This window comes from Prionailurus bengalensis, chromosome E4, assembly GCF_016509475.1.
Source record: "Prionailurus bengalensis isolate Pbe53 chromosome E4, Fcat_Pben_1.1_paternal_pri, whole genome shotgun sequence".
Taxonomy (NCBI): Eukaryota; Metazoa; Chordata; class Mammalia; order Carnivora; family Felidae; genus Prionailurus; species Prionailurus bengalensis.
In genome coordinates this window covers 18,342,781-18,356,153 of record NC_057360.1, presented here as the reverse complement: position 1 = coordinate 18,356,153, position 13,373 = coordinate 18,342,781, and the positions used below count along the sequence as shown (strand labels likewise).

Genomic DNA, 13,373 nt, shown 5'->3' with positions numbered 1-13,373 from the left:
TTTTTGTTTGTTTTTTTTGTTCAGAAAAGCCTTCTTTTTCTGAAACCCTTTTTTGAGCCATTGGCACAAGGCAGGCAGGGGAGGGGGGTGCATTATTTCCTGCCATCTTCACCTCAACACTGAAGTGGCCATTATCTTCAACTTACCAAGGAGACCCAAAGAGTTACATAACTTGCCTGAGGCTACTCAGATGAAAAAAAAGGGGAGCTGACAGGGATTTGAAGCCCAGCAGGACTCTCCTCAGAGCCTTTCCTTTTAAAGGGTGCCACGAGGCTTTTGTTCTTTCTGATCAGAAGAAAGGCTCCCAGTTTCCCTAGGTCTGGGAATGTTCTAGGAGTGTGCGCGCACACAGAACCCGGGAGGGAGAAGGCAGACAGACTACAATGATAGTAATGGCTAATATGTATTGAGTTTTATGTTTTTAAAATAAATTTACCAAACCTTATTATTAATTACTTAATTAATTAATTTAGCCCCCACACAAGCCCTATCAGATAGGTATTATTATTACTGTCTTTGTTTTACAGATGAGAAAGACCGAGGCGGAGAAAGAAACCTTCCCAGCATCACACAGGTAATAAATGTCTGGACTGGGGACCAGCCCAGGCAGTTTCTCCTAGAGCCACAATCATAAATTCCCAACCGTCCTGAAGAGGATGTTCTGCCCACAGTTGGATTTGGGCGACACGCGTAACACTTGGGAAGCTCCCAACACTTACTTTCAAGGAAAACAGTAATTAGGGCAGAGATATTTTTATGTATTTATTTTTAAAGTTTATTTAAAACATTTTTGAGAGAGACAGAGCAGGGGAGGGGCAGAGAGAGAGGGAGACAGAGAATCTGAGGCAGGCTCCTCGCTGTGAGCACAGGGCCCAATGCAATGCTCGAACTCATGAACTGTAAGATCATGACCTGAGCCGAAGTCAGACGCTTAACCGACTGAGCCACCCAGGCGCCCCCAGGGCAGAGATTCTTTTAAAAAGCACCTAAGCGGGGGGTGCCTGGGTGGTTCACTTTATTAAGCATCCGACTTCAGCTCAGGTCATGATCTCATGGTTCGTGAGTTCGAGCCCCACGTCTGGCTCTGTGCTGACAGTTCAGAGCCTGGGGTCTGCTTCAGATTCTGTCTGTCTGTCTGTCTGTCTGTCTCTCTCTCTCTCTCTCTCAAAAATAAATAAACATTTTAAAAAATTTAAAAACTAAAAAATATAAACAAACAAACAACTAAATAAAAAGCCCCTAAGTGAGGCTGATGGGAACTCCTATGGGAAAGAATATCTTTACAGAAAGCACACCTGGTCAATCTGTCTGCCTGGAGAATACACCTGTGCAGGTAAAGAGAGATTATACAGAAAAACAAGCACAACAAGCAATGGACAACTGGAAGATCTTAATATTATTTCCAAAACAATGGTCTGGGATTTACAAGTGAAAGTTCGAGGGCAGAGAGAACTGCAAAGACCCAGAAACAACCCAGCTTACCTCCTGACTTTACCCTCGGCACTCGGCTCGGCGTAGTAGCCTGGTTTGCATTCGTATCTACAGACGGAGCCCACGTCATGGTTGCCCTGGAGGCAGTGAGGCAAGAGCAGGCTGGCATTCGGGATTACAGGGGGGGCGTCACACTCCAACTTGCAGTAGGCTTCCGGGAGGGACCAGAGCCCGTCTTCAAGACAAGTCAGCCATGGGTTCAGTCCTGACCCCAGGAAAGAAAAGCACAGAATGCTCAGGGCAGAGTCCGGAAACCAACGTGCAGCAGAAAAGAACAAAAACCTGTCAAGCTGTCAGTGTTCTCAGGAAGTCACGTAATTCTTTGTTGAGAATCGTCTCTAACATCTCAGGTCCAGTGTTCATGCTATCTCTCTTTCCCCCACTGAGCATCTCCTGTGATGTCCTACACAGAACGGAGGTCAGGTAGGTATTTTCTGACCAGAGTGGAAGAATAGCTATCAGCCAAATCATTACCTCCCTTCCCAACTACAAATAACAAAAATATATTAGTGGCAGTATCGTGGAAAGCATAATAATAATCAGAGAAGACACCTTGAGAGGGCTATATGCCAGGCACTGTTCAAAGCATTTTACGACACTTGCATAAACTTCACACCTGAAGCAACCCACTGAAATAGATACCATCATTATCTCTTACTTTGTAGATGGGGAAATTGAGTTCAGGTAACTTGCCAGAGCGGCAGACACAGGGTTTGAACTCGGGTAGTTTGGATGCAGAGTTCTGTACATAAACACCACACTCTATGCCCCAGGGCCATTCATGGTCCCTCCAAATGCAATCCATGAACTTCCCACAGTAACATCGCCAATCCACCTCAGACCTACTAAATCAGGCTCTGGCAGCATTAGGCCCAGGAAGCTGCATTTGTAACAAGCCTCCTGGGTCCTTGTTAGGCACACCAAAGGCTGAGAAGAGGTGAAGAGTAAGTGTGGGGTCAGAGCAGGCTCTCTCCCATCTTCAGCTCTTACTTTCAGCACAGCCAGGGGCGATTCCTGCAACTCTGTTCTTACCTATACAATAGAACTAAAAGCACCTAACGCAGAGGAAGGTTGTAAATGTTAAGTAAAAAATGTGCATCGTAAAGTGTTTCTTAATTATTAATGTGATCAGGCAACTGTTACTCAGCTTGTTTCCAGAGGACATACAACCAAATAAAAACAGGGAAGTCTAAGTGTCTTTCATTAATGAGACCTGAGACAGAGCATCCTTCCACGTGATTGGGACAAAGAAAAGCGTTGCCCTTTGGGACTTTGGTGGTGTTATCAGGAGAGGGTGGCACAGCAGAGAAAATGGGAAGAGTACTAGGGTGGAAGAAAGACCCCCCACACAACCCCCAAAGAGTGAAAGGCTGAAGAGAACTTGCGTTCGGTTCCTGCTTGGCTGACAATACCTTGGAGCTTGGCTGGTGGGACACAGGAGATTGAACAGCGCTTCAGAAAGTCTGTTCCCTCTGAGCAGGAGAAGTTTGCGTAGTTCACCAAAGATGGGTCGGGAACGCCACAATCAAGGGGCATGCAGCTCACAGCCCGGTCCCAGTGCCCAGAGGAACAGGTGAGCAGAATTTCCTTCTGGAAACGGAGAATTTTCCTCCATCAAGGTCACATGAAAAGGCTTATCAAAGTAGTTTCCAAGCTTTGGAAGAGTCCCGGTGATTACTGGTGCAAACATTCACAACAGATCAAATTATTTTGCCTCGCTCCCCCTTCGTGCCCTGTTGGCTTTGATACAGTCTCACAATAGCCAGGTGGGCGGCTGCTGACCGCCCCTGTTAGTGTAAGAGAATCATGAAGTGGAGACACTCCTCCCACCCAACTCGTGGCTTCCCCCCATGGGCTCCTGGATCCACTCTGTGCCCTCCTCCGCCGTGTTCTGTGCCCCTGTGGGTTTCATTCCTCTGACTGTGCTTGGCCCCAACACCTAGCACACTCAGGTGGGAGACTGCAGAGCCAGGAAGGAAAGGGAGGTCAGGGTGCTCATTCTTCCTGCTCCCTCTCTAGGGCATTACTGGCCGCCGGCTTTGTCCTCTGGTGGCCCTCTCCATCCTCTCCTGCACTCTCTTCCTGTGGGTTCTGTTGACTGCTCCCTGCAGTCGACTCTTCAGGCCTATAGGTGATGTCACCCCATCACCCTGGGATTCTGCACCGTATCCTTATGATTTCCCCGCATCCTGCCTTCATAGGTAGTCTCTGTATTAAAATCTCTCACACTGCCCCCTTCAGAGCACGTCATCCGGCTCCTGCTGACACCCTGGAGGGTGAGTCAACTGATAATGCTACGAACGTACGTATCTCTGCTGGGCAGAGTATCCAAGAATGGCCAAGAATTAATGCCCACAAGGCACCTTCCAAACCTGTGGTTAAACTGGAGGGTTTCCAGTTCCCTGAGCCCGTCATGTTTGGTGGGTGGCCCTAGGGTTCATCATCACTAAATAAACGAAGAGACATTTCTTGAGCCCTTGGAAAGGGCCAGGTTCTGTGTAGGTTGGGATACACAAGACACCCTCAAGGACCTCATCGTCTAGCAGCACGGCAAATCACAGGCTGAAACAATGGCTCAGAAAACCAGAGGGAGTATGGAAAGAAAGAAAGAGAGAGAGAGGAAGGGACGAAAGGCAACAAGGAAGGAAAATGCAAGAGATAACATTGTTATACTTACAGCCTACTCCCTTCTCTAAAATTTGAAGAACACACTACAAAGGATGTGAACGACAAAATGAAAGAAGGAGCCAATGGGGACCAAGAAGAGAGAAAATATAAAAATATAAAAGGAGACAGCCCTCTCATATCTAGGTGCTTGTTTTGTGGTGGGGAGATGGCACGTGGGGGCGGGGCTAGAGGAGGAAGCGCCCCTCTGTGAGCAGGAGGTAAGTGTCTGCAGGGAGGTTCCCAGAGGTGGGGGCCCAGGAACTGGCCTATGAAGGACGAGCAGGAGCAGAGGGTAGGGGAGAAGAAAGAGTCCAGAGGGAAGGGAACAGAATGAGCAGAAACCTAGAGGCCTGGAAGTTCACGGCTTGTTTGGGAAAGAGCACAGCCGTCCCTCCAGCCAATGGGTTACCGCAGGTCAGAGAGAGAGCGGGGAGATTCTGCGGCTCAGCAGCCATGCCGCCAGGAGACCACAGTGGCAGTGAAGCCAAAGGTAAAATGACTGGCGAAAGCACCTGTCACCCCTGACACTCGCTCATGGCCAGCTGCTCCTCCCTCTTCCCAGGGCTTCCCTGTCGCCTGCCAGAAGGACCCAAGTCAAAGCCAGACACATTTTTCTGTTTAGTTTCAGTTCCTGTGTCAACAAAAAGCAAATATTCCCCACTGTCTTGTGTTCACGAGCCGGGATCGTAGAATTCCCTCAGTGGGGCCAGCTTCGGGTGACAGGAGCTGTGTTGGCTGACTCCACCGTACGGTTGGCAAAGGTGAGCTCCCACCTTCCTCCTCCCAACCCAGACCCTGCCCCTCACACACTGATCGCAGCCTGGAAGCCTGTCTCAAACCACAACAATCACAGCATCTGTCTCAAACTCTGCCTATATTGCCTGGTTTTTCTCCTGGCTTCGCCTTCATTAAATATTGCCCATTTTGTCTTGACTTTGCTCCTAACTTTAACACATTGCAAACACTGTCTTTTCTTCTCTCCCCCTCTTTACCTATCACACAAATGTATTTAATCCCTACTTTTTTTTTTCAATTCCTTTGCATTCCCTCTATCTTTTTTAGTGTGAGTTAAGCTGGGTGAAGAATAGGTAACAAGAGCCCTGCCTTTCTGACCAAAGCATCACGGACCGAGGAGTTGGTGCCTCAAGGTATATTAAAACTGTTTCTCTATGAAGAACCTAAACCATCTGAAGCCAACTCTTGTGTATTTAAATTCAGACTATCTCTAAGCAAGTGAGGATTTTCCGTGAATCTACAGTCTACTAAGTAGTCAATTGGTACAAAAGGCAAAAGATCCCAATCTTGGGCACCACTGACACCTGACCACCAGGCTTGCATCCATTTTTTCCTGATCATACCATGGCTTTCTGGTCCTCTCCTCAAGCACCATTATCTTTTCCCTAATGCATCCTTTGTCTCATATTATGGTCATGGTTTTCTAATGGTTGATTTCAAGTTTAAAGATCCCTCTGCAGAGTATTGAAAGCTCCCTAAAGGAAAGATGGAAAACAGAAGTCTTAGTTGAGAATACATTATCATGCTCATAGTAATGGCAGCTTAACAGAGTGCTGTGTGCCTATCATTTAGCTAGAAGCTTTTAAATTTTTTTAAATGTTTAGTTATTTATCTTGAGAGAGAGAGAGAGAGAAAGAACAAGCTGGGGAGGGGCAGAGAGGGAAGGAGTGAGAGAGAATCCCAAGCTCCTTGCTGTCAGCACAGAGCCTGACATGGGGCTCGAACCCACGAACTGTGAGATCACGACCTGAGCTGAAATCAAGAATCGGACGCTTAACCAGTCGAGCCATGCAGGCGCCCCTTAGCTAGAAGCTTTTAAATTATTTCCCATCAGTCATCATTATAACTCAATGACAGAAATACTTCTGTCCTCGTTATTTCACAAACATGGAAGAAAGCTTGTTTTTACCAAAAATTATACAACTAATAAACAGTGGAGCCAAAATTTCATTCTGCGATTGTCACATGAGCCACGCTCTTAACTAACATGTTCTACTCCCTCCAAATGCTGGAAATGGTACTACGGTAGCTTGCAGACTGTGGAAAATTAGGTAAAAGGTAGAACCATGATATAATCCCTACCTCAGTAACACAGGGAAGAAAATCAGACTCTTTCTCCAACCTTCTTGTCAGGAGGTCTGGGGGGTCAAACCACGAGCCACAGACAAGCTGATTACAACCTATCTTATATTACAACCTATCTTATTTACAAATTGTGGACAAGTCTAAGGTGTAGCATTCTCATCTTGAAGTCAAAAGTGGGACCATAATTTCTGACAGGAAGACAGAAACAAGGAAGGAGGATGGGATAAGTATCCCTACCTACTGTCTGCACGAGAGAAACCGACACCCTAGTTGATGAGAACTGCATGTGCTCTTATATACCTTGCATTTCGGTGAAGCCGTGCTCTCCTTGCTTGTTAGAATCCTCACCTTTCCTTCCAAATGATTTAAAAACACCTGCCTTTCCCCAATCCAGCCCAGGGAAGGAGTGTAGGTCCCCTCCCTCCCCAGGAGCTTGGTCTCGATGACCACGGGTTTTCAACTCACCTGCACGGGCCTGAGGTATTGCCCGCTGCTGGCCTGAAGGGCAAACCCCCTTTGACAGGTGATAGCACACTTCATGTGACCTGGGCCACCAGAGGTACAGTTCACCATATCCGCATGATCAAGCAGCAATGGCGCACAGCTGCCCTGCTCCCCACAGGGCCGGTGGACACAGCTGGGGATGACAGAAACAAAAGCATCTTAGACGGACTCCAAACCAGAGGGCGACAGCAAAGACTCTGCAGCTTCCCGTCTGGAAAGTGCCTCCAAACCAAAGAGAATGATTTTTCTCCAAACCCAACACTGAACTCATCACCTCCTTCCGTATGACCTGGAACTGTGTGACATAAAATGAAAAAGAACGATAATCAGCTAACGGGTCACGGATGATTAAACGACTTCCTCCGGGTCTTCCAGGAGGACAAAATGGTGACAGGACGAGGTGGGGAACGTGTCCCAAGAGCTCTGGATGGCATCACAAATGGGTAGATTAGAGAGCAATCCTCGAAATGTTTAACCACCGGTACCACTGGGTCCCAAACAATCAGAGCAGACCCAGATCAGGAGCGGATCCTGGGGGCCCCGGGTTGTGTCACACACTGACCTTTCAGTTGTTTGATTACAGATGGATTCCAGAGGGCCCTACATGAAAGGTCTGGGATATCTGAGATGGCAGAAAAGGAAACATTTATTCACTGATTGGTGTGGAAATATTTTTGACAACTGTAGCCAGAGCACTACCCTCCACTGAACGTCCACACTGGCTAATGAGAAACGGAGCCCATGACAGGAAGAGGAAACTCACACATACTAAATCCCTGCCTTGTGCCTGACGTTGTGCTAGGTGCTTCGGGGACATCATCTCAGCAGAGCAGGACCACTGCCTAGGGCTCTAGGGCCGATCAACCAAGAATGGGTGACAGAGCTTAACTCCCCAGGTTCAGGGTGACTCAGTCTGGACCATAACAGCACCAAGAGCAAAACGAGCATTGCCCTCTTCCCACGGCAGCAGTGTAGAGATGAAAAATGAGGGCATGGCCCCATACCGTCTGACTTTGGATCCTGGATCCGCCACTTACTACCTGTGTGCTTTGGTTGAGTTATTCATTCCCCAGTGTTTCAGCTCCTTCCCTCATAAGAGGAGGATCATAAAGGCACATATCCCACAGGGTGTTATGGTTCCCAGGCTAAATCCCCCTACTGCTCCACTGCCGATGGCCCAAGTCCCACCCTCAGTGGCTTGTTTTCTGTTGGCAATCCATACTTTTTGGTTTTCTCATTTCTGTACCTTTGCTCAAACTGTCGAGATTTCTAAAAGGACTTTCTTCTCCAAGAAGTCCCTTCAGGTATTTTCCTCCTGTGAACCTCCCAGGGAAAATTTAAAAATAATTTCCCTCTAACACTCCTATTACTCTATCCTATATTATAGTCATGTACGCATCTGCTTATTCTTTAATTTATCCATTCTTGGATCTACAACGCAATTGGGATCTGAGTATCTCCTAAGTGCTCAAACTCCCAACCAGATTATGACCTTCTCGAAGACAAATTCCGACTCTGACCCGCTTTTATATTCGCCATATACCTTGCAGTAGCAAACACAATAAAAGCTGGCTGACTTAAATGTGTTCGCACAGCAAAGTCAGTCAATGGCTACTAAAATGGGTAATTTGTTAAATTTTCAAATGACAGACGGGAATCTGAAACACAAAAATATTATCATCGAACGGTCATTCAACCATCTTGCCCCTATTCATTCATTCACCAGTCAACATCTACTGCACACTTACTGTTGGCAAGGTATTCGTTTGAGTACCGGGGGTACAATAAGTATCATGCCCCTAAGGAAATCATAGTCTAGTTGAGGTGACCAACCCGATATTTTCCTATATTTTCTTGTTCATGATGTTGTTGTCAGTGGTGTCAAATATTAGTTGAAAGGATACTGTGACTCTCATCATCGTTAATTTGCTCTACCTAGAATTCTGTTATGGTCAATGGTCCTAGAATTCTGTTAACAGTCAATGACTTTATTAAAAAGCTGGAAAATACAAGAAAGTGAAAAACTAAAGGTCATTGAATATGCACATACCACCTCGAAATAAATGAGAATTGATTTTAAAAGCACTAATCCAAAGGGTGCCTGGGTGGCTCAGTCGGTTGAGCGTCATCTGGCTCTTGGTTTCAGCTCAGGTCATGATCTCACGGTTCATGAGTTCGAGCCCCACATCAGGCTCTGTGCTGACAGCATGGAGCCTGCTTGGGATTCTCTCTCTCCCTCTCTCTGCCCTTCCCCTGCCCACGCTGTCTCTCTCTCTCTCAAAATAAATAAATAAAACTTAAAAAACAAAAAAGCACTAATCCAAAAAGGATGGATTTGATCTGAATGTGCAAAAGTTGCTGCCTCTTATCTTGTACCCCTAGGATTTAAGTCATATGTCAGTGACATTCTTTATCTATGGTTATTAGGTATAGGATAGAGGTATTGGAGTTGAGTGGTATGAAAGAAACTTTTTTAATCCTCTGAGTCCTGAGCATTCCCTTCAGTGGTATGGTTTCCCTCAGATTCATTCCACGGAGCCTGGTGGAGGAAGGAATATATGAATTGGGGGGTAGGGACTGTTAACTCTCAACATAAATTCCCCCAAATCCAGTGCTGATAATTGGGTATGCAGTACAGGAAATAAATCTTTGTCCCCGAGTCTTTATTGACCTCTCTGGATGAGGGATCTGAAACCTGACCATCCTCCATGGGATGAGATCAATACACCTCATTAGTGATGCTACAGAGCTCCAAGTTTCATAGATGCTGCTGCATTCCTTGATGTCCACAAGAAAGTAATATTTCTTCAGCCTGGTAAACAGAGAGTACTAGAAAACAGAGTCATTAACAGTTCTGGTTCCTGTCAGCTTGTTGCCAGGAAATTAATGTGAAATAGCACGTGCTGTTTGTCAGTGACTCCAGCCAATTAATTAATCCGTGTCATCGTTGAGGACAAATGCGTGCCGAGATAAGACACAGAGCAAATACTCTGAATGAGCCTCCTTCTGTCAAGATGGGGTTCCGTTCACCGCTGTTGCTAGGCTACCGGTGTAAGAAGTCCTTCCAGCACTGGCGGCAAAGGAGGAAGAGTGAGACGGAAGAGGGGAGCACAGAAGAGGGGGAAAGTGTGGCATGAAATAAGACCAAGAAAAAAAAAAGGCACCAAACCCAGACCTGTTTATGAAGTGAGAAATGGTTTTAGGGCAGCTGCTGCAAATTCCTTCACTAGCTTACATTTCCATTTGCTTCCTTTTTAAGGAATTTGTTTTATGAGGACGGTGTTTGTCAGGTCGTTAGCTTCTGATGGCATCTGGTACCAATTGTAGAATTCTCTCCCCTGCACCCCAACCCCCCCCTCCTTTCGTGTTTCTCTTCCACCGCAAACACTGCTTTTCCGAGTGGAGCTGCGTCCTCCATTTTCCCGCCCTCCCCATACCTTCTCCTTTCCACCTAGTGCTACACAAGCTCTCCTCTCAGAAGGATAATGCTAAGAGTCAAAACGGTTTGTCTTAAAACTTCCTAGGAGCTTTCTTCTTATGGTCTTTGGACAAATGCTAACGAAAGTGGCAGGGGCGAAATCTTACAATGCCCCAGAGAGGTGGGAAGTTAGGTGTTTATCTTGGTTTGACACACAAGGAAAATTAAGCTGCTCAGGAGACTGGCCGGGGGCCACACAGCGAGTCAGAGGAAAACCCTCGGGCTGGAGCTCAGAGCCCTGGCTCTCTGGCCAGCCTAGACCACGAGGCCATCTCCCAGGGGGATGCGGCTGCTCTCCTGTTGCCTTCTTCTGAATTCAGGAGCTAGCAGCATTGGCCAGGGAGAGCCAAGAAGCTCCTCACCTCAGCAGGGCAGTCAGGGGCAAATATAGAATATTCCATGGTCCATCTTAGCTTCCAGACGTTTTCTTTTTAAATGACAGCAAATCAAGTTGTCAATATTTGTCCAGCTGCCGCCATCTGCGAGATGACCTGCTTTGCATGTTTCCTCCTTTGGCAACAGCTCCTCAGCCTTCCACCCATTTTTTTCAGATCTTTCCCCATACCCCATCACAATGTGTTCTCAGGTAAGGATATGATGAGCCCACCCAGATGTGACTCACAGGTACTTCCACATTAACAGGAGATAAAGTTTTAAGTCAAAGGGATGAGTTTTTCATGATGGAATTTTAAGTCGATAGGCCCTTAAAAATCACACTTTCTAGATGACCACCTACCCATAACTCTAGCTTTGTTTTTTTGTCTCTCCATTTCTCTGATAAGCCTTCGCTCTCTCTCTTCTGGTCCTCACTCCCCAAGGTCATTGTGTTGGAGCGTTTCAAAAAATGCTTTCAGGGGCGCCTGGGTGGCTCAGTCGGTTAAGCGTCCGACTTCGGCTCAGGTCACGATCTCGCGGTCTGTGGGTTCGAGCCCCGCGTCGGGCTCTGTGCTGACAGCTCAGAGCCTGGAGCCTGTTTCAGATTCTGTGTCTCCCTCTTTCTCTGACCCTCCCCTGTTCATGCTCTATCTCTCTGTCTCAAAAATAAATAAATGTTAAAAAAAAAATTTAAAAAATGCTTTCAGTGAGAAATCCCTGTACAAAATGTACCTTTACCCTGGGCTATCTTCCTCTTGTACGTAACCTGCTCATGGGCACCCAGGCACAATCCTAATACCATCCTACTGCAGTGATGCCGGTGCTTCCTTTGTTGGTTGGGTCTGTGAGTGACGCCGGTACCTGAGAAACTTCTGTCGGCAGTTTTGTGAAGGAGCGGCCCGCAGGAGGCAGGCCTCAATCGTGGTTGTACATCCGACTCGTTTAAGCAGCTTTCAAAACACAGCTACCCAGGCTTTGTCCTCTGGAGATTTTGATTCTCAAGGCTTGTGGTGTCATTTTAGCATCTGTGACTTTATAAGTCGCACAGAGTTTGCTGCTCACCAGGAACGAAAACCGGCGCCACAAAGGTCTGGTATGCGTAACCTGAATGATAGGTCAGTAAATTCCAGAAGCCAAGACTGTAACATAACAAGGCCAATTCCAGGAGGAGAACCTGGTCCCACTGCTTGATTATTACATGTCAATGTATTAAGTACATATTGTCCTGTAGAAGCCATAAGATCGATCAAAAGCATGCAACACTTTTCCTGTTCTGAAGAAGCTTTCAATATAGCTGATGAGAGAATAATAAGCTCATGTATTACTGATTACAACTTCAAGGCTGTTTCAGAGAAAGTTTTATCACTGCATATGATTTGACCTCAGTGAAGGAATAGAATTTGGAAAGGCGAAAGAGATATTCTGGAAAGCTACCTCCCATGCTTGACAGACAGAACACAGGCAAGGTAGCACTCTCGGTGCTTTGACAAAATCTCCATTTCCTACCGACCACGGAGAGGTGCAGAAAATTCATTATATGTGGGTCTCCCAAGTTATAACTAACAAATTTAGAGAACCTTTAGTGAAAGGAGCCCACATCCATATTTGAAGACAGACTTACAGGCAAGTTCCCAAAGCCTGGCTCTGCCTTGTAGTGAGTGGTGGGTGAGGAACAGGGTAAGGCCGACCCCAGAAAGCAGACATCATTCTCTGCAGAGGGAGCACACAGATCCCACACAGGGTACACCACGAGCTGCCCCCCAGGCTATGCCAAATCAGGCACCTCTTTTTAGTTTTACATGTCTTGAGGCCACTAGAAGGAAGTTGGCCTAGTTTCCAGCCAGGGTCCACATTTGGGATGCTGGGTAGTTACTGACAAATGGGTGAAGTCCTGGCTTTTCTGCCCACAGCTTTGGTCCAAGGATCCCCTGAGGGTCTGAGCCACCACAGAGGAATTTCACGAGACTGCCACAATACTCCAGACTCAATAAGAATGGACAGTGAAACCTTGCTTCTCCCGTGTGAGGCCTAATGGAAATTATGTGCTAAAGACCTCATTTGCTTAAGTGTGAATTTTGGGGGGCGTGGGGGTGACTTTTAACAATGATCTTGGAGGAACCATAGCTTGTTAAAAGTAAAACGGACCTTAAACATAATTCAACTCAAATTCCTCGTTTTAGAGATGAGGAAAATGAGCCCGAAAGAAACGATGGGGTATTCCAGAACACTAAGACTACAATATAACAACAAAGACACATTTAATTAAGCTTTGGCTCAAACTCAAAATCAGAATGACATCAGCTCATGGACTCTTCTCAAGTCAACATCCCACCCTCCCGTAAGCAGCCAGAAAAGGCTGACCACAATTTGATATCTGGAACCTAGGTTAGTTTAGGAGAAACTGTCTGGCATCTGTAACACACATTTGACAAACAGCATGGTGTAATGGAGAAAGTAAGAGATCAAGGCCAATGTGACCTGGGTTCAGGTCTTGGCTTGCCCCTGCTTACCTCTAGGACCTTGGGTAAGTCTCTTAACTGCTCTGGCCCTCTGTCTGCAAATTTGTAAAATGACGGGTTTGAACTAGGTTCTCTTAAAGGTCCCTTCCAGCTCTAACATGATATTTAATTTCCTAGATGAGGTGATGGTGGTATTGGGGTGGGAGTACAGAAAACCCATGAATGGGCAGGATGTGGTAGAGAACAAGAGAGAGTTTCTGACCATCTTTCTTGCCCAGTGTACGTTTTTGCTTAATGTC

General features: G+C 46.5%; 1 protein-coding gene across 3 annotated transcripts in view; it reads right to left on the bottom strand.

Moving 5' to 3' along the window:
* Positions 1-13,373, bottom strand: part of PAPPA2 (pappalysin 2) — a 273,265-nt gene that overhangs the window by 79,576 nt on the left and 180,316 nt on the right. For all 3 annotated transcript variants that reach the window (XM_043569391.1, XM_043569393.1, XM_043569392.1), the window contains 3 exons: positions 6,724-6,895; positions 2,904-3,081; positions 1,483-1,696 (listed from right to left, as the gene is read on the bottom strand). In XM_043569391.1, the coding sequence (XP_043425326.1) occupies positions 1,483-1,696; positions 2,904-3,081; positions 6,724-6,895 (564 nt within the window). The remainder of the gene's footprint in view (positions 1-1,482; positions 1,697-2,903; positions 3,082-6,723; positions 6,896-13,373) is intronic.